The sequence below is a fragment of the Argentina silus genome (assembly GCF_951799395.1).
Source record: "Argentina silus genome assembly, chromosome: 17".
Lineage (NCBI taxonomy): Eukaryota > Metazoa > Chordata > Actinopteri > Argentiniformes > Argentinidae > Argentina > Argentina silus.
In genome coordinates, this window is record NC_139671.1 from 16,745,013 (window position 1) to 16,764,791 (window position 19,779).

Here is a 19,779-nt window from a genome sequence, read left to right on the forward strand (position 1 = left end):
TCAGAATCGACCCCTTTTCCGTGATAACCTCCCAGACAAAATGACAAATGGCAGACTAGCCTACGACACGTTTGCGTAATTACGTGCAGTTTACCATCCAATTTCCATATCCTCTAGTCAATATAATCAGGCTATTTTATTTGCCAACCGTTTCTAGGTTCTAGTTGAATATGCCAACAAATAACAGAATCATTTGATATGAATGAATGTGTACTTTTATATTACAGTAGGTTGTGTAGGGATACATATCCAGAATACTTGGCACTGCAAGTTCTGCTCTTTGTTGTCATTGGTGCAAGGCAGCAAACATCATGGAGTTATCATGCCACCTGCTGTCCAATTCCAAGACATTTGAAGAAAGCTCACTAGGATAGGTCAACAAAGCTTAGGTTATGAGCCTGTGACCATTATGGACCACACATGAAGACATAATCAAAATCTCACTCTTTTCTTGAACAAGAATAGCACAGTCACATCCCATTGGCTTTAATATGTATTCAATCCCTGGGGTTCCTGCCTCCTGGAAGGACAAATTTCCTCTCTCGAGTCCTTTAAGCAGGCCTTTAACCTACAAAGGAGCACCACAGTGTGTCACCTTTCTCAAAGAATATTGAAGGGACATTTATGATATATGCAGTCGTGCATATCGGTAGTAATAAGATTCACACTACCTCATACAGTAAAATGTTTTGGTCATACAAAGGAAAAGGTTAATGTCCTCATAAAAATCCCTGCTACTGTAGGCCCCCACCCTTCATCTATCCATCACACCGGCTAAATACCTTTTAACAATACTAATCAGCATTGGCTCTGAACTTTACCAGGAACATAAATAAACACATTCTTTTAAAGAATACCCCCCTCCTCCACCTGTACGTGGACAAGCCCCCTGGTTTTACAGTCCCTTTGTGATTGAACAGGACACAACGCCTCTGCATATAGACTGACAGGGCGTAATGGGTGTTTGCTGGTTCCTCTGGACGGGTTTAAGACAGAGGGCAACAATGAGAGGAAGTCCCCGTCGAGGCCCAGCCCGCCCTCTGCTCTGCCAGTGGAGAGGCTGAGGAGGGTGGAGGGATCCAGAGGACCGCTGGGCTCCACATGTTCTCCCACAGGCCCATTCCAACATGAAAACGGCCTACCTTGCCTCCGCCCCTTGTTGACTCCACCTTGCAGATCTGAGAGGATTTCAAAGGTGTAAGCTGTAGTAGGCTAATTACTCCACAGCCTTCTCATATAGTCTAGGCACGGTTAGCACTGTCTGTGTTTCTTCTTAGAGTCGAGAGAGGGAGTTAGAAAGGGAGCAATGAAGGTACACGTAGCAAGTGTTGTGTTTACTGATGCAGCCGTGGTTCTCTCTATCTTATCAGAGCCCAGTGTTTTTGCTGGACCTCTCTGCCTGAGGCTGGCCTGGACGGCCCATGCAGGCACCACTGATCTGGCAGGCGCTGTGGAAAGACTGAGGTTTATTACAACAGGGGCCGGAAACCAGAGACGGCTCAAATACTCAAATAACCAAATATTTAAGACTTGTTTTTTGCAGGACAGAGTAATACAATCTTAGGATATGTTTGTTTATTAGTCAAAGTTGTCATTAGAGTTTGCCACCATCTGGCCATTTTGTTGGGGTTCAGCCTCAAATCTCCAGTTCAGACCCAAGATTGTTATTGAGGGTGTAGCACTTGAGGGAGCTGTCGCCTGTGGTCGCTGTGGTGGAGCAGAGAAAATGAGGAAAACTGTAATGTTTATCATTTTTGGAAAAATTAGATGAAACCTGAGATGGAAGCGGACTGTCCCATGACGAAAGCAAGGACAGGGGAGTTCAGGGTGAGCAAGTTTTGGGGGGTGATGATGGTCTGGTCTGGTCTGGGATGGGAGGGGGGGTGACTTTGTTTCTCATTAATCAAAACTAAAGGAAATGATGAGAGAGGAAGTGATTACAGCATCCCCCCCTCACCCCCCCAGGAACTCTGTCCTGGACAGATAAGAGAGCCCGTTGCTAATTTTACGCAGAAAAGCAGGAAATGTGACAGTGAAGTTTTTCCGCTTCCACAAACAAGAGAGTCGCCAGCCTGGCCTTGGAGGGAATCCTGTGTGCCTCTGAGCTGAGTTCTCCTGACTGAGAGAGAGAGAGAGAGAGAGAGGGAAGGAGGGAGGGAGGGAGGGATAGAGAAAGAGAGAGACAGAGAAAGTGAGTGAGGGAAGGAGGGAGGGAGAGGCAGGGAAAGAGGAATAGGAAGGGACAGACAGACAGACAGACAGAGAGACTAGACAAGAGGCGAGAGGGAGGGAGAGAAAGAAGAAAGAGAGAAAGAAAGAGAGAGAGAGACGGCCAGGGAGCCCAGGAGAGACTGGATGCGTAACTTTCTCTCCTCTTCTTCTCTGACACTGCAGAGAAAGTTATGGCCGAAAACAACACAAATCTCTTTCTGGAAATACTTCAGTCATTTGATGTTGGTGAGTTTTTTCACACTCTCTCTCTCTCTCTCTCTCTCTCTCTCTCTCTCTCTCTCTCTCTCTCTCTCTCAGCTGCTTCTCTGTTGTGGTGTCTCTCTTGGCATTGCTGTTTTCTTAGGAATTTCAGATTCTAATAACTCATAAGAGACTTTGAACTGAATCATTTCTGAGGTAACAACCAATGAAAACCGCATTCATCATATCTTATAGAACCATACAGAGCTATACTTAAAGTGAGGGAAGGAGACATAAAATCCACAATATTTCAGATGTCCTCTCTGTTGTGTGTTTTTTTTCACCCTCCGTCCTCCCAAATGTAATTTCCAGATGATCGGCGACTCGCGTCTGCTTTTCCCTCTTCCCAACAGAGGGAAATGTAAAAGTATGCCGAGGGAGCGGAGTAGGTTTACACTTTATAAAAATGAACCGTATCGAAAGGAAACTGATTTGTTTTTGCTGGCAGTGCTCCGCTCAGATGTGTTTTAGCTACCGCATTCTCTCTCGCAGGCACATAGGGGGACCATTGGTTCCGAGGGAGAAAGAAAGACACACAAAACACTTATCCTTCTTCTGTGGGAAAGAGATGCAATCAGCTGGCTGTCCCTGGGTCTCTGGAGGTCTCACTCTCATAAACACCACAGAGGAAGGGCTGTGATTATTTTGTTTCTGTGCGGGGGGGGGGGGGGGGGGTGCCATCTTGCCAGAGCCTGTTGGCAGGGCTTGATCAGGTCATAACAGAGGGGGGTAGATATTAGAGTGGCGATTTGTGGGTTTGGCAATAGATGTCATGGGCTGTGATTTCAAATGTTTCCCTCCACAGACTGCTCAGTGCTTACAGTGCAGATGAAATGCATTAACTCAATGAAACGCGTTACTGACGGCTTTGATTAAGAAGGATATTGGGTTTTCTTTCATTGTAGCTATGGAACTAAAGGATTGATGGGGAATGACTTTTGACATCTCACCACTTGCCCCTCTTGTTCAGACGCCCCAGACTAACTTGTCTGCTGATTGACTTCTATGTGTGAGAACTCATTAGCATCCCCCCCCCCCCCCCCCCCCCTCTCTCTCTCTCTCTCTCCTAGTCCCCCTGATCATAGCCTTCTGTGTGTCCATCGCGGTGGGCCTCCTCCTGGGGGCACTGGTCTACGTGCTCCTGACCTGGATGTCCCGTCGCAGGGCCGGCTCGGCCAGCATCACCCGCCGCCCCCCTCGGCCTTCGTCCCGCCCATCACCGCGCGCCCGTCCGGGCTTCAACCGCAACAGCAGCTACGACCGACGCAGCAACAACAGCCTGGTCAGCGCCGCCTTCAGCTTCCACCGCCAGCCTTCCTCCCCGGACCAGGCCGACCCACTGGGGCGCAAGCCAAGCTTCAGGGCCTCCACCTTCCACCCGCTCCTCCAGTGCAGCCAGATTGCCCGAGAGGCGGAGGAAGGAAGCCAGACCACACTGCCTCGCACCCCGACTATGACCACCTCGGCCGGGTCGGCCCACCATTGCGTAGCCCAGGCTGCCACCCCACCCAGGCCTGAGTCCTTCTGGAGCAGTAGTAGTCTGAGGGGGTTCCATGCTACTCAGACCCCACCTCCAGCTTATGACAGCATCATAAGGGCTTACCAGGAGACCTGCACCTGAGAGGAGTGTGGGACCCAGTGGTTGGGCTGATATTGATTGACTGACTGACTGACTGAGCCCTGGGTTATCAATGGGTTTTACAAATGGAGATGTTGGACTCTTGAGGGAAGAGCCCTGCTGCCTATATGTGTCTATGCAAGTGAATGTGTGTGTCAGACAAATTCCAGAAATGTGTTTATGTGTGTGTGTGTGTGTGTGTGTGTGTGTGTGTGTTTGTGTGTGTGTGTGTGTGTGTGTGTGTGTGTGTGTGTGTGTGTGTGTGTGTTCACGAGAATAATGCTTATTTCCATGACAAACCCCCCCAATCGACAGTAACTGGACTGCTTTCAACTTTTAAAGTGGGATATTCACCTGCTCTGGGTAGAATATCATCATGTGTGTGGTGTTTCTGGGGTTGTGAGAGAGGGAGAGGTGGCTTTGAAATTATGTTTATTTTCTGATTAGAAAGAGAGTCAGGGACTCAATTTGGTGTATACAATGGTGTGTGTGTGTGTGTCTGCGTGTGCCTGCGTGTGTCTGCGTGTGCATGCGTGTGTCTGTGTGTGCGTGCGTGTGTGTGTGTGTGTGTGTGTGTGTGTGTGTGTGTGTGTGTGTTCACGAGAATAATGCTTATTTCCATGACAAACCCCCCCAATCGACAGTAACTGGACTGCTTTCAACTTCTAAAGTGGGATATTCACCTGCTCTGGGTAGAATATCATGTCTGCATGCAGAGACACAAAACATACAGGGTGGTGTACCACATCCTAGTTAATCTGCAAAACATGTATGATTGTTGTCATGTACCGGCTTTGTAAAATATTTTGGTTGGAATTTACTGGACACTGATCATACAATAAAAAGCTGAAAATGCTTGTATCATTGGGGTTTTCTTTAGCGTAAATTCTAAATAGCTGTACAAAAATGCAACCATGCAAGAGAGCTGGGCTGTGTCCATATTTGGTTTATATTCATTGTAAGCCCTAGCCTATAGCCTTCTGGTACAGGCAAACGGACACACCTTGGACTGACTCACTCTCGCTGTTTCCTGAGGAAGAAATTCTTTCACTGGGCTGAAATGTAAGGTCAGGGCCTTTAGGTGCCCAGTTACCAAATGTAACAGAGAACAGCAGACACGCACGTACTCAAACACACACACACACACACACACACGCACACACACGCACACACACGCACACACACGCACACACACGCACACACACACACACACACCTCAGGGTCTTAGGTGCCCAGTTACCAGATGTAACAGAGAACACCACACACGCACATACTCACAAACACACACACACACACACAGTATGATAAACAAAACAAACATAAACCACGCTCAAGCTCCTGAAACTGAAACACTTGACCACAAAATACATACTGCCAGAGTGATGTGTGGTTTCAGGAGCATTACGGTAGTTGAAGCTTTGTGGAAAACCTTTTCGTCTCTGCCTTACTTACGGTAAGTGACGTATGTTTTGAGGGACGGTCGCTCCACCGCTGTTTATTTTTTACAGTGCACCGCTGTCAGTCGGAGGTTAATAGGGAGGAGAGAGAAAAAGTCCTCTAACCCTTCGAAAACTCTAAATAAATTTCCAGTATAAGGTAAATGTGTAAAATATCTAGCAAACAACTTGCTATATTCATAATATACAATCCCATAGTGGTGTCATTCATTGATGCAAAGGCAGCTAGGTTAGGTAACTGAGCTAACGGTTGAGTAGCTATTTAGATCGCCGTAACACACTGCTAGCTACCCGTGAGCAACAAGTTCAACACTGGTTCATCCGATTGCTCAGACATGTCAAGAAGCAACTACTGTTTTCACGAGTCGGCTCATTAAGTAATAGGGAGGAGAAGAGCATCGAGTTAGCTGCAGCTCCGAAATTAACGTAAATAACTTCCTGTTTTTGCAATGTATTGTTAGTGTCTGAAAATCATGAATGAAAAACAAAATGACCCTTTCAACATGCTGCACGTATACAAACCGTGATAAGGTTCATGTCAATGTACTGTCATGCTATCTTCATATGACGTATGCAAGTTGCATAACATATACTGATGGAATTACAGCACAGAGTGTGTTGTGCACTAACGTACTATGGCATCTAGACAGTTTTGGGAGGTCCATCAAAATGTCACATTTTACTTTTAAACAAAAGATGCGTACTGTACATGTCACCACAACCATACTTGTGGATTAGGCTAGGAATGTAGTAGTAGGCTGAACAGTGCATTCATTGTCGCTTTATTTCTCTCTTGCGTTGGTTGTTGGTTGTGTAGATAGAGGATGTCTGTGGCAGCGCTGCGCATGATCCGCTGTCGGAGACTCAGTACCACTGGCTCCGGAGTGAAGAAGGTGCTCCCATGGAGGGACATCAGTAAGTTCTGTCTCTGGGATGAGCCTCCTTAAAAACGACATTCAATGGCAGAATTACACTGGTGGACATGACCACTGTCTTTTATCCATGTGACGGCAGATGCGTGTCACACATGAAGGCCTAATGTGTGTTAATTCAGGCCTATGCCCTTGAACATCCGGACTCACCATATATCTCTCCTGTTTTGGCTCCTTTTAGGGAAAATTGCAAAAGTGACTGGTGCCGTTGTGCTTGGGTAAGTCAAGTCTTGAGCAACACAATTATGTAAAATTATCTGATGATCTGATCTGGTTTAACTGGATCTGCGCCTTCTATCTGTTCCTTCTCTCAGGGGCTGTGTTTTTATCACTTATGAAATGGTGACCTTGAACAAGGCGGTGACAATCGACACGCAGGCTATTCTGCAGGAGAAGCACAAGTCCTATATCTACCTGGCGGCCACCACGCCCTCTAGGGAGCAGGAGAGCCTTGGAACAGGTGCAGTACAGTATGTCATTCACCTGGACTTTATGACAGGGAGGTGTCATGTGTTCTCTGATAACGCCACTGAACATACAGTACATGATGTCGACATGGGATTCTTGGAAAATCAATGGAACTCTGAGACTCCATGTTTAGATAATGTATATTAATGTTTATATATGATATGGTTATTAAATATTCTTTATTTTCTCTCAACTTTACATGAAACCCAATTGCGTAAACAAACATTTGGTGTAAACAAACATATTCTGTCCTAAAATGTTGTGTTTGCCAATAGTGCATGTTTTGAAGTCATGATTTTCATGACTTGGACAGTTGCAAGTGTGAAACAGTGCCCAGATTTTGTGCCTGTTGACGCATAAAGGATAGCAGCTGAGTTTTCCTCTATGAGCAGGAGTTGTTAAAAGGTTTACATCAGCTCCAGGTGTCCAGAGATGACTCTCTTCCTTCCTTTCCTTCCACTCCCCTCCTCTCTCTCTTTCTCTCCTGCATAGGTCAGCCTGTCTGTTCCCTGCTCTCATTTCCACCGGTCAAGGCTGCAAAAACCATTATTTTCAGCCAAGGCAGCTAGGGAATGGTTTAGAGATTCAGTTGTGAACACTATTTAAAGGCAGAACAAAATATATTTTAACCTGATTTACAGAATTATACTTCTCTGTACTGTGGGATCGAAAGGCACATCCTTTAGTGGGGTGCCGGGCAGAAAAAACGTAACTACAAAATAAAGTAGGGCTCCACGACGTACCTTTATTTATAAACTAAGACAGTCAGACATCCTTTCAATCCTACAAACGTTGTCTGTCTTAGTTTGTAAATAAAGGTACCGTGCATTTGAGTATGCGGGCCCTACTTGGATCGTGAACAGGAATAGCTTGGTAGGCAGGTTTAAAGTATGCTGAGATGAAAAGCAACACATTTTCTACTTTTTTTTTTTCTACTTTTTTTGTGTTTTACTCTGCATAAGATGCTGTAATCATGGAGTATTATTTTGGGGCTGGAATATGTATTAACAACATGGTAGTTACTGATTCTGCCCAACTCCACATGTTTCTTCCAGGGCTCACATATAAGGCCAGGAGAGAGCTTCACAAAGCAGCAAGAAGATTTCTGGAAATTTCCTCTAGGATTCTTCTGAGGCCGCTGGATGGTGAGGAGAAGAACGTTCTGATCATTCTGAAAATGAATAAACCTTTTGACACACACACACACACACACACACACACACACACACACACACACACAGATAATGCATATGTAATGTACCACATGCTGTCTAACTTCCTATTCTGATAGTACTGGAAAGCAGAAGTCAGTGAGGCGTTGGTATTCATGTTCAGAGGCATGTTTAAAGGTCAGGTGTGGCATTCAGACACACTCGGGTGAACGTCACTACTAGCTCTGTTTTTGAGCCGCTGTGTACACCACAGGAAACACCTGCCCCTGTGTGTGTGTGTGTGTGTGTGTGTGTGTGTGTGTGTGTGTGTGTGTGTGTGTGTGTGTGTGTGTGTGTGTGTGTATTCATGTGCAAGTTATTGTTCTTCTATTGTGTTAACTCACTTCAGTCAGCGCCAGTCACAGGTGTACTCTACACTGACCTACTTCCCCCCTCCTCCTATAATAATAATCTATGCCATTTAGCTTCTTTAGAGTCTTTTATCCAAAGCGACTTACATTGCAGTGAGTCCATACATTTTTCAGTATATACGGTCCCAGCGGGAATCAAACCCACAAGCCATGCTTTACCATCTGAGCCAGAGGCCACAGAGGACCCTCCTTAGTGCTTACAGTGATGCAGACATTATGCCTTCTTTGAGGAGATTGTGTAATGTGACATGTAATATGTAGACATTATGCATAGTGTTTTACATGATAATGGTTCTAATATTGAACTGTTGACCTTTTGTGACCTTCCCGTTTGACACATGATAGCAGCCGAACTGATGATACCAGGTTTGCAATTCTGAAGTAAACTAATAAATAATAATCTGTCCTGTGTGTAGTTGTAAAATATGTAGTTAGGTGGTAGATGGTCATTGTAGAATCTGTATGACCCCTGATCACTATATGTGTTAGACCTAATATACTGTAAATAAAAACGCCATGGATATTGATTGTGTGTGTGTGTGTGTGTGTGTGTGTGTGTGTGTGTGTGTGTGTGTGTGTGTGTGTGTGTGTGTCAGAGCACCTGGGTCATATGGATGCGGACCCCCATGAGGTTGCTCTGTGGGTGCTGCTGAAGAGGGCGCGCTCAGCCAACAAGGCTGTCAGACTGCAGGCTATACAGGATCTAGCAGAGAACCCCCATTGGCAAGGTAAGACACACGACCTTTCACCTCACTTTTTACTCACCTCTGAATGTTGACTTAACTGTTAACTATCACTATATTCAGTGTTACAAATACTTTGTATGTAAACGGTGGGTTTGATTATGATTGGTCCATCCTCCTGTCCATCACAGATTACCAGTACCAGACGGCAGCCCAGGTCATAGACCAGCGGACGGCCCTGGGGTTGGCCCGCACCCCTCAGGTGGACATGCGCTTCTTCCTGTCTCCACCTGTGCTTCCAGAGGTGGAGGATGTACGTACCCATCTTTATACATGTTACCTTTGTCTCTCCCCTGTTGAAACAATAGAGTCTGTGGAAGCTCACCTTTGTCTGTTTGTTCTACTGTAAGATGATCGTCTTTACTGTCACACAGGACAAAGTGTCTTGGACACCGTATATGAAGACGTGTGACTGTCGTATATGTGTAGTTTGCGTCTGTGGTTTCATAATAATAGTAATAATAATAATAATAATAAATAAATAATAATACATGTATTTATAGAGCACATTTTTGTACAGAGACTGCAGCTCAAAGTGCTGTACATAAAAAGTCTGAGAAACAATAGTACAATAGAAGAAAAGTGAAATAGGAAAACAATAAATAAACAGCAGTAGCCTTCATGTTAACATGATACAAGCAATGGTAATAGATAATTAAAGCACTATTCAAGTAAAACCCAAGCAATACGGACCAATAGTTTGTGTTTGAAGGTGTGTGTTCCCCTCTGTTCAGGGTTTTTCAGTGGAGGATGGTCTGAGGCAGCTGTTGGCCACTCTTCCCCAGTCTGAGGTGGACAAGTGTGTTCAGTATTTCACTTCGCTCGCATTGAGAGAGAGCAGCCAGTCCCTGGCAGCGCAGAGGGTAAGGCGCAAACAAACACACACGCTCTCTCTCTCTCTCACACACACACACATACACACACACTCATGCATGCATACACACATCATGTCTGGGCGATCAGACAAACACACTGTCTGCGATGGAAAACTTGATCTTGATAAAAAAATATATATATACATATATTAAAAAAAAGAAAAGGGAGATTTTGCAGTACCTGCCCATGTGATATATTGTGTGTACAAAACATGGTTTCTTTTTCCTTGTTCCTGGTTCCCTTCTTAATTATCATGTGACAGGGCTTTTCCTTCAGTCTTATGATGACAGGTACTGAGACTTATGTAACTACATACTACCACAAGCTTTCAAATGTCTTCCTTGTTCACACTTCAGATGGTTTCCTTGATGGCATATTTTTCTCTGTCCCGTAATAAACAAGATATCCTGTTGTGGTTGCCAGTGAGCTTGATCCTTCCTCGTCATCATAGACCACAAAAAATGCAAACAGGCTAAGACCAGGTCTTGAAGTTACTGGAACACCACATTGCTAACAACTTCACAGGAGAGCCTACTGCACCGAAAGACTGCACTGTTGTTTCGCTCTAGCCTTCAAAATAGGGAACACAAGAGTTCTGGTGCTGTACCTACTGGGTTAACTGGCCATGGAGTTGGACCCGTCATCCGGCCCAGTGTTACCTTGTGACAACGGTAAATGTCTGGAAGCTCTGATAGCCATAGTGCAGAGGCTGGAGGCCAGACTGAATGCCAAAGAGACAGAGCTGATGTTGCTGACCAAGTATGAGCAGGAGAGAGTGAATGCCATCATCGCCCACAAAAACAACCTTGGAGTTTATATACCCAAATGTGAGAAGGATGGTCAGTTCAGATCCCTGCAGTATAAGCCCTGAGCCCAGTGAGAAGGCAGGATCAAATGGGAGCAGGAGAGAGACAGCGTCAACCCCATACCTGGATCCTACAGACCCCAAGGAGACCCCCATTCTTCTTACACCCCCAGTGTAAGAAGACTGGCCAGTTTAGACCACTGCCGTTCAGGGCCCACACAGGACACAGCTGTTTGTGTGACCAGAACAGGACAGAACAGGTGGTACCTGGCATCACGACACCCCCAGACCACCCAACCCCAAACTGTGCAGAGAGGCCTAAGATCAAACATGAGCGCGAGAGAGACAACGCCAAGTTTGGAGTTCATATACAGTACCCTAGGTTGAGAAGAATTGCCAGTTCAGACCACTGCAGTGCTCAGGTTCCACAGGATTCTGCTGGTCTGTGCAGGGAAGGTGGTCCCTGGCGTCAGCAGACACATGAGTGGATGTATGAATATGCATACGGTATTGATGGGTTACAATGAATAGTCATAATGTGTGTTGGTCTTGTCGTTTCGTACTGGTCTAGTGCCATAAAGTTGGTAGTGATGATTATAAGACTGTATGTAATGAATGTAATGAATGTAATAATTCATTATATTATTGATACTATTCTTTACTGAGTTTTCTTATTGTAATTATGCCTAATTATGCCTTGTACGCACGCACACAGTGGCATTATAAAAATAATGAAATAAATAGTTAAATAAAAACTTGATCTCTCTCACTTTCTTTTCTTTCACTTTCTTTTCTTTCCGTTTCTTTTTTTGCACACGCAGATTCTTTGCACATGCATCATTTTGCACATTTTGCACATTTCCCCCATTGTACTCCCCTTCCCTCTGCTTTTTACCCATGCATATTTTCCACAATTATCAATTATCACGGTCTGCTCCTGGTGTTTTTTAACGTTGATTATATGTGATGTTTTGCTGTGTCTTCTGTTTTTTATGCCATGCGAAGCAAAGGCAATTTTCCACATTGTGTGGACAACAAAGTTGTATTATATTGTCTGTTATGTTGCTCTACAGCAGTGTTTCCTGTGTTTCAGGGGGGTCTGTGGTGTTTCGGGGGCAACGGGCTGCCCTATGCCCAGAGCCTCACCTCTGTCCCCTCTGAGAAGGTGGAGTCCTTCTGTCTACAGGCCCTAGTACAGCACTCCAAGGTGAGCCCCCTTATGTGGCAACGCTTTGCTTCTGTAACTTCAACACAGTGCTTTAATTCACCATTTTGATAGCCTTTATTGTCCAGGTATATGGAAATCATTTCGAATTAAATGTCTGTTGCGGTCCTCGACAAAGACATTGTCGTTGAGTCGATGCTATGTCGTGGTTCATCGAGGTCTTATGAAGGCATTATATCACTCTTAATGTCTCTTCCCCAGGTTCAGAGTCACTGTGACCACATCGTGTCCAACGGGGGTCTGCAGCTCCTCCAGAGGGTCTACCAGCTCCGCCGCGACTCCCAGAAGATCCAGAGGAACATCGTACGCATCATCGGAAACCTGGCCCTCAATGACAGCGTCCACCAGGCCATAGTACAGTCAGGTGGGTGCTTACTCCACTTCAGTGGAGTGTACACTTCAATGTCAGTGCACTGACTTTTTCAGGCTTCTGTTCTACTATGGGTGATTTCCTCACTGCTAATTAGTGTCTTCAACGCCAGTCCTGGAGGACTGCAGTGTCTGCTGTGTTTTTTTTTAATAATTGTTTCATTTATCCAGGTAAGTCATTTATCCCTGATACCAGTTAGTCCCATTGAGATTTAAAAGAATTTTATTTTGTTTTACAATAGAGACCTGAAACCTTAATTTATCGGTTTACTTATTTATCACTCAATGTTATTGATTGGCCTCTTGACTAGTTTACCAGGTCTGAATCAGCCGCTGGTATAAAGGCAGTTTAAACCTGCAGCCCGTCAGGGCTCCAGATATGGTCACTCGGCTCCAGATATGGTCACATGGTTTGACGTTTGTCCCTGCAGGTTGGGTGTCTGTCCTGGCAGAGATGATGCAGTCTCCACACGTCATGCAGGCGTCGCATGCCGCCCGTGCTCTGGCTAACCTGGACAGGGAGACGGTGAAGGAGAAATACCAAGATGGAGTCTACGTGTTACACCCGCAGTGTCGGACCAGGTAAACCCCGCAACGATTTCAGTGACATTAGCTTACTTATACAGCTCTTTGTGTTCATTCATTTACAATGCACTGTATCACTAGTTGGAACATCACTCAGTCAAATGAGTTGTCAAATCTGCTTTCATACTCATAATTATTTCATGTACGTGTAGAAAACAAAGTCTCTATCTAGCTGTATATTTCCCATATTCTCATTACCAATCCTCCATGTTGATGGATTGTTCCAGCCAGCCAATCAAAGCTGACGTCCTCTTTGTCCACGGGCTCCTGGGGGCGGCCTTTAAGACATGGCGGCAGAAGGACTGTGATCTCACAGAGGAGAAGGGGGTGACAGAGGACTACACAGAGTGCTGGCCCAAGGTAATAAACCAGACAGTTGGATCTGTATGCTAACCTGATGATAACCGTGGTTACTCATGTACAACCATTCAGATCGACCACTTTGCTCTCTTTGTGGATAGCGTCATATTAGCAAACGTAGAATCTTCTTATTTCTCTCTCTCCCCTCCCTTCTGGGTCAGTCGTGGTTGGCTGCGGACTGCCCCAACCTGAGGGTTCTTTCTGTGGAGTACGACACCCACCTGAGTGACTGGAGAGCCAAGTGTCCCGCTGAGAACCAGAGGTTTGTGTGTGTCCTCTACATCCTTCGTGTGACTATGCTGTCTTTTCCCATTTATCTTACCTTTATGCTTTGTATGTCTGTGTCTTCAGGAAGTCTCTGGCATACAGGAGTCGAGAGCTGCTGAAGAAACTCAAATCAGCAGGAGTAGGGGACAGGCCAGTGATCTGGGTTGCACATAGCATGGGAGGTAAGCTGAAATACTCACGTGATGATTTAGTTCTCATTCTCTGACCAGAAAAATGTATTCTCTCATGTACAAGCTGTTAAGAAATGCTCTTGATTGATTCGCAACACGAACCAATGGTAGACCTCCTCCGAACCAATACCAATACTTTTGAAATGTCCAAAAGATTAACAACAAACCTTGCATGGCCACCTTCCACGGCATAGAATTCCATTTCGAATCTGTTTATATTTCGGATGTGTCTAATTGTTTCCGGGTTTGTCTAATTGTTACAGGGTTACTAGTGAAGAAGATGCTCCTGGACGCCTCGAAGGACCCGGACATGAGAGGCCTGATGAAGAACACCAAGGGCGTCATGTTCTACAGCGTGCCCCACCACGGCACCTTCATGGCAGAGTACTCCGTCAGCGTCAGATACCTCCTCTTCCCCTCCATAGAGGTCCGGGAGCTCTGCAGAGGTGGGTACGCAAGTTTGGGGTCATGGACGGGCCATTAAGAAAAGTGATGTTTTTTTTTTATGATGATCGCCAGGTTTGAACGTGACTGCTTGTATCATAAGACAGTATATAACATTTTGCCACTTTTTGCTCAATTGAACATTGTTCAACTGTTTGATGAACTTATTTGTTAACATCTTGACACTTCATTTCCTCTAATATCCCCTCCCAGACTCTCCTGCACTGCGGGACCTGAACGAGAACTTCCTGAACATTGCTAAGGACAGGGAGTTCAAGGTGCTGAGCTTCGCAGAGACGTTACCCACCAATATCGGCCCCATGATTAAGATACTGGTGGTGCCAACACAGTCTGCAGGTAGGCAGATCTCACACAGGACATGCAGTGATGCCTGCGCTGGTCGTGTATCTCATACATTTCATTCATAAACACACAGATAGAAGAGGGCATGAATAGATCACTTTGGATTGTTATACAGTAATTATACTGATGCCTGATCATGCATTATTTAGGTTTTAGATTTAGAGCTTAACATTATTGTTCACCTGAATGTCTTAACTACCCCAGGCCATAACCATCACCCCAACTCTAACCCTAAGACTACTCCTATTTCAGATCTGGGGATCGGGGACCTCATCCAAGTGGACGTGGATCACCTCAACATCTGCAAGCCTGATAAGAAAGACTCGTTCCTCTACAAGCGCAGCCTCCAGTTCATCCAGGATGCACTGCAGGGCTTCATCAGCCGCTGAGGGGACCTACTCTTCTTAGTATGATGCCCCCTGACCTAATGGAAACTTGACTGCCTCTCACTGTTGCCCACTCAAATGAACAACCACACATGTGATGATAGTTTAGAATAGAAAAAAATGAAAATTTTATGTATTTATGAAAAACATTTTGATTGGATAATGAAAAAATCCATGGTGCTCTACTTCTCCAGCTATCATTGACTTCATCCTTTTAGATGTCTGTCACTCGCCAGTAATGGAAAAAGTTTTAAAGGTTTTAAAGATCATCTTGACAATGTTTACAGTTAGTTTAAAGATGGAAGAATGCACAGGATATTGCTTTTGCTAGTTTTTCTTCCCTTTTTGATCCTTGATCCTTTTCAAGTAGAGGTTTTAACATTGCATATGTACTGCACTTACTGTACTTTACCTAGAAGGCACATAACTGCCCTGCAGCTCGGAGTATGAATTCATGACTTGAATGGTTTGCAAAAAGTTGACTATTTTATTTAATTATTTTACTTTAACTCAGAGCTGTATAACAGAATTGCCTTTTCATGTGCCATACCCAGTTATCCTCATAAGCCTTACCTCAGGTGCATGAAATGTATTTAAAACAGGTTCACCGACTTGATATTAGTTTATAGATAATAGTTTATAGCAATTTAACTTTGTTGTCAGTGTAACAGATGTGCCGGTTACATTTGCAATTTTATTTGACTTGAAATGTTGTCTTGTATGCATTGCATTGCCAATAATTTCCATGTCAAATAAACTAGCTGTGCAAAAGAATAACCTGCCTTAAATGTGTTATTTATTTCAAATGATATCATATACAATACACACATTTCTGGGGACTGATTATTTCTTAGAAAAAAAAACTACTCATGATCACCTTCTTAGCGAGCTAGCTTTGTCCCTCATCATACCGCTTACATCCCATGATGCTTTTCGAGTCCATACGTTTTTATTTGTTGACTTTACAAGAAGCTGCCACTCCATCAAGCTAGCGAAGCACTGTGAGTATTGCATACATGTCAAGCATATTATTATCAACTTTGTTAGAAAGTTTCCACTAAGGATTCATTAGCTAGGTTTGCGTCAATAACCCGATGCATTTGGCAGACGATGCGCCTAACCACAAAGAAGCTGTTAGCTACACAGCTAACATTAGCTTTAGTCAGCTAGCTAAAGTAGCAAAACAACATTGTATCATGTCTGGTAAGCCTCGTAATTGGTTATCACCTCCGCATTGATCAGCGACAGTAGTTGAACTGATGTCTTATATTGTCATCGTGTGTGATTATCAATTTCTGCGTGTTTCAAGTCTTTTGATTGTTGATTGTTGTGGTTGCTATTGTAACAACTGATTAAATGGTTGTAACTCCTTTTCAGATTCTGAAGAGGGCCGCGTTGGTGGTTTGGGATTGTTCATAAGTCTCGTCGACCTACAAAGAAAGCTGACAACATGGTGAACGTGCTAAAAGGTGTTCTTGTTGAATGGTACGTAGATGTGTGCCCAACTTAGTACTAATCAGTCATATATTGAGGTCTATATACCGATATGTGGCTCTGAGAAGAGTGTTGATCACAAATCAAACTGAGTTTGCTCTTTGCTATTATGATTTTTGCAAATATGACTGTGGTTTAGTGTTGTGTTTTTAGTAGGTTTGGGTTATTATTACTGCAGGCATAGTTATTAGTAATGTCAAATAGAAACCCATCACTCAATCATCAGAATACATGGTATGTGTTCTGAGGATTGGTCTACACACCAAACCCAACTGTCTGCCCTTATTAGTGATAGATTGGATGGAGATCCCGAACACACCTATCTCTCGTCTCCTCTGTTTGCAGTGACCCTGCCATGAAGCAGTTTCTGCTGTACCTTGACGAAACGTCCGCCCTTGGGAAGAAATTCATCATCCAGGACCTTGACGACACACACGTTTTCATTTTAGCCGAGGTGGTCCACACTCTACAGGAGAGAGTCGGGGAGCTGATGGATCAAAACTCGTTCCCCATGACACAGAAATAAAGAAGAAAGCGACGCTTCTGAAATAGAATAATTTCTTTGTCCTTTTACAGACATTCAACTTTTGTTTAGTGAAAATATTTGTATTTATAAGGTTTGCCTTTTGTAGCTGCACACAAGATGTGACATGCTTGTGACGAAGCCTTTTGGTTCCAGTTAAATGGGTTAATTTAAGGGATGTGGTCCCTCATGGTTGAAATGTGAGTGTTTTTGTTGTATTATTGACTGGTGATGGTTACATTTGACATATGGTCAATGTGTGAATAGTGTATTTATGAAGGACAACAGGTGGCCTATACCATGATGAGCGATATGCTTCAGCCTTGCCTGCACAACTCTGTACTTCAATTCATCCGTTCTCATGATGTGCAAATACATAGTTTAATTATGAATACCCTTTGTCAAAGAGTGTAATGTAATAAACTTTTGCATTTGTTTCAATCTGCTGTCCAATAAAGCCTGGATTTGTAGGCCCTCAGAATACATCATGACATACAAGCAAATCGATGTTGTAAAAATGCATACACCCATACATTAATATCCCACCTCCCTCTCCATCCTAACAGTCGGGTCGACTTTGCTTGTATGTTATCCAGGCAAGTTAAAATGTATTATGTTATTATATTCAAGGTTGAAGTAAATGAATACATTATTCAGCACAGTAGCAGTCCCTTTAAATGGTTAAACTGGGGTCAGAAGCAGAGGCAGCCAGATGGTTAGTGGTGTTGGGATGATGAGCGTGCTGCACTGAACTGCACTTCGCTGACGGATGACTGCCAGCTAACGGGACGGGAACGGGCAACTGCTTGGATCGACTTTCGCAAGCATGGATGAGTTTCAGACTGGAGAGGAGGTAAGCTAGGTGGATTGCGGAGTTATTAACTAGTTAACTAAAACAGCAACGTAATAAACGTTACACCCAGCCATGCGTTTGATAGAACTTGACGCCAACGACGTTTTGAAATTTAACCCCAAACAAACGTTAGTCAGCTAGGTGATGCTAACTTCAACACTAGCGAGATTTTTTTTCTTCGATACTGCTTGCTTTTGAAGCGGACTTGTCTTTGTGATCTGCCATGCGGTAACGTTAGCTAAAATAGCATTAGCGAATGTTCCCTATTTGTATTTCAATATGCAATTGATGTGCTTGCTACGAAGCTTGAGTACAGCTTGCCAGCTTAGCAAAATGCTAACTCTGCTTTCTTTTGTCTCTGTCTGCCTGCCCTGCCTGCCAGACTGCCTTTGTCGTTGATGAAGTGAGCACCATCATCAAGGAGGTAATTCTTGTCAATTAAGTCGTTTATGCAATAGTAAAATGCAAGCAAACAGCTGCATTTGCAGACTTGTTTAGCAGGGATTAGCTAGCTATGTTAGCTTTCTAATTAACGAGACTCCCCAGCAGCCCGTTGCTAAGGACATCAGTCAGTGAGGTCGGTTGCTAGCCAGCTACCCAGCCATAGATGATGATGATAATGATGATGATGATGATTTCTATTTCAATGGATGAAACCAATGTAGGCAGGCCATATTTCGGTCTGAACTGGGTATAATACAATTGCAGTTACCAACTATGCCTGTTTTTTTCTGTCTTTAAGTCAGTAGAAGGAGCCATAGGAGGAAATGCCTACCAACATAGCAGAGTGAACCAATGGACCACCAATGTCGTGGAGCAGTGCCTGAGTCAACTCAGCAAGCTGGGCAAGCCTTTCAAGTACATTGGTATGTATGAAGAATCGCATGATGGCTGTTCCTGATGCTCTGAATGCAATGAAAACTCGAGGAAATACAGGATGTGCTATGTCAAGCCTTTCTAGCAGTGTTGGAGGGAGGCTTTGTCTCAGGTTAGATATGTTGCACTGGAGGAGAAAAAGGATATTGCCACACAACCTTCATTGGTGGTTCCTATACATACTGAATTGCTGTTTCACTGTTGTGCCCTTGAATTATGTCTCTTTTGACATGATGGATGTGTAACCGTGTATGTCTCTTTTGACAGTGACCTGTGTTATCATGCAGAAGAATGGGGCAGGTCTGCAGACAGCCAGCTCCTGCTTCTGGGACAACACTACTGATGGTGCGAATCACTTTCTCTCTCTCTGTCTCACACACACACACACACACACACAAACACATAATCTCTCTTTCTCTCTCCTTCTCTCTCCTTCTCTCTCCATAACTCGGTCATCATTTGGTTTTATTCTGTCTTTGATCGCCAGGAAGCTGCACAGTGAGATGGGAAAACAAGTCCATGTACTGCATTGTCAGCGTCTTCGGCCTGGCCATCTGAACCTACTGCCTGCTGCCTGCACTCAACATCCACGTTTAACGACATTGTTTTTTTCATGAATGGACTTTACTGTGTTTCTTCTCCATCCAAACTGATTGTAGGCCAACAGCCCATTTGACCAAAGTATTTCTACTGCCTCTACAAAGCATGAACTGTTACTGTGTATTTTTGTTTGCTTTGTTTTGTTTTTTCACGTTTTATGAGGACCAATTTGTCATATTAGGATTTGTTAGTGAATTTTGAATAAATTATTCCATGTTTTCAATCCATGTGTTGTCCTCTGTTTGATATTTACTTACTTATTGACACTCAATTATATTAAATTCCACTAC

General features: G+C 44.1%; 4 protein-coding genes across 5 annotated transcripts; all 4 read left to right on the forward strand.

The window, feature by feature from the left end:
• Positions 1 to 2,175: 2,175 nt before the first annotated feature.
• On the forward strand, positions 2,176 to 4,952 carry myct1a (myc target 1a). Its single transcript, XM_083689504.1, has 2 exons — positions 2,176 to 2,457; positions 3,543 to 4,952. Exons 1-2 carry the CDS (start codon positions 2,403 to 2,405, stop codon positions 4,091 to 4,093), a joined length of 606 nt encoding a protein of 201 aa, XP_083545630.1. The 5' UTR covers positions 2,176 to 2,402; the 3' UTR covers positions 4,094 to 4,952.
• A 410-nt stretch (positions 4,953 to 5,362) lies between these two features.
• Positions 5,363 to 15,911, forward strand: serac1 (serine active site containing 1). 2 transcript variants are annotated; one of them, XM_083688405.1, is made up of 17 exons: positions 5,363 to 5,973; positions 6,365 to 6,462; positions 6,661 to 6,697; positions 6,794 to 6,939; positions 8,003 to 8,092; positions 9,126 to 9,257; positions 9,404 to 9,525; positions 10,007 to 10,135; positions 12,047 to 12,160; positions 12,380 to 12,542; positions 12,979 to 13,129; positions 13,360 to 13,492; positions 13,654 to 13,754; positions 13,844 to 13,941; positions 14,214 to 14,396; positions 14,608 to 14,751; positions 15,010 to 15,911. In XM_083688405.1, the coding sequence occupies exons 2-17, from the start codon at positions 6,372 to 6,374 to the stop codon at positions 15,144 to 15,146; spliced, it is 1,971 nt and encodes a 656-aa protein (XP_083544531.1). In that variant the 5' UTR covers positions 5,363 to 5,973; positions 6,365 to 6,371; the 3' UTR covers positions 15,147 to 15,911. The 2 variants fall into 2 exon arrangements, with proteins under 2 accessions (XP_083544531.1, XP_083544530.1); XM_083688404.1 differs by having other exon boundaries at positions 5,363 to 5,686.
• Positions 15,912 to 16,075: 164 nt separating this feature from the next.
• On the forward strand, positions 16,076 to 17,601 carry gtf2h5 (general transcription factor IIH, polypeptide 5). The gene is made up of 3 exons (XM_083688501.1): positions 16,076 to 16,144; positions 16,521 to 16,628; positions 16,983 to 17,601. The coding sequence occupies exons 2-3, from the start codon at positions 16,594 to 16,596 to the stop codon at positions 17,161 to 17,163; spliced, it is 216 nt and encodes a 71-aa protein (XP_083544627.1). The 5' UTR covers positions 16,076 to 16,144; positions 16,521 to 16,593; the 3' UTR covers positions 17,164 to 17,601.
• A 350-nt stretch (positions 17,602 to 17,951) lies between these two features.
• On the forward strand, positions 17,952 to 19,649 carry dynlt1b (dynein light chain Tctex-type 1b). The gene is made up of 5 exons (XM_083689472.1): positions 17,952 to 18,013; positions 18,396 to 18,437; positions 18,756 to 18,879; positions 19,157 to 19,234; positions 19,377 to 19,649. Exons 1-5 carry the CDS (start codon positions 17,987 to 17,989, stop codon positions 19,445 to 19,447), a joined length of 342 nt encoding a protein of 113 aa, XP_083545598.1. The 5' UTR covers positions 17,952 to 17,986; the 3' UTR covers positions 19,448 to 19,649.
• Positions 19,650 to 19,779: the final 130 nt, after the last annotated feature.

Excerpts from the sequence above, each read along its gene's own strand:
- serac1 (XM_083688405.1), top strand. The coding sequence starts at position 6,372 with ATGTCTGTGGCAGCGCTGCGCATGATCCGCTGTCGGAGACTCAGTACC. Across the intron at positions 6,463-6,660 it reads GCTCCCATGGAGGGACATCA|GGAAAATTGCAAAAGTGACT; the intron begins GTAAGTTCTGTC and ends GGCTCCTTTTAG. Across the intron at positions 10,136-12,046 it reads AGTCCCTGGCAGCGCAGAGG|GGGGGTCTGTGGTGTTTCGG; the intron begins GTAAGGCGCAAA and ends CCTGTGTTTCAG.
- gtf2h5 (XM_083688501.1), top strand. The coding sequence starts at position 16,594 with ATGGTGAACGTGCTAAAAGGTGTTCTTGTTGAATG. Across the intron at positions 16,629-16,982 it reads AAAGGTGTTCTTGTTGAATG|TGACCCTGCCATGAAGCAGT; the intron begins GTACGTAGATGT and ends CTCTGTTTGCAG.
- myct1a (XM_083689504.1), top strand. The coding sequence starts at position 2,403 with ATGGCCGAAAACAACACAAATCTCTTTCTGGAAATACTTCAGTCATTT. Across the intron at positions 2,458-3,542 it reads ACTTCAGTCATTTGATGTTG|TCCCCCTGATCATAGCCTTC; the intron begins GTGAGTTTTTTC and ends TCTCTCTCCTAG.
- dynlt1b (XM_083689472.1), top strand. The coding sequence starts at position 17,987 with ATGGATGAGTTTCAGACTGGAGAGGAG. Across the intron at positions 18,014-18,395 it reads AGTTTCAGACTGGAGAGGAG|ACTGCCTTTGTCGTTGATGA; the intron begins GTAAGCTAGGTG and ends CCTGCCTGCCAG. Across the intron at positions 18,438-18,755 it reads TGAGCACCATCATCAAGGAG|TCAGTAGAAGGAGCCATAGG; the intron begins GTAATTCTTGTC and ends TCTGTCTTTAAG.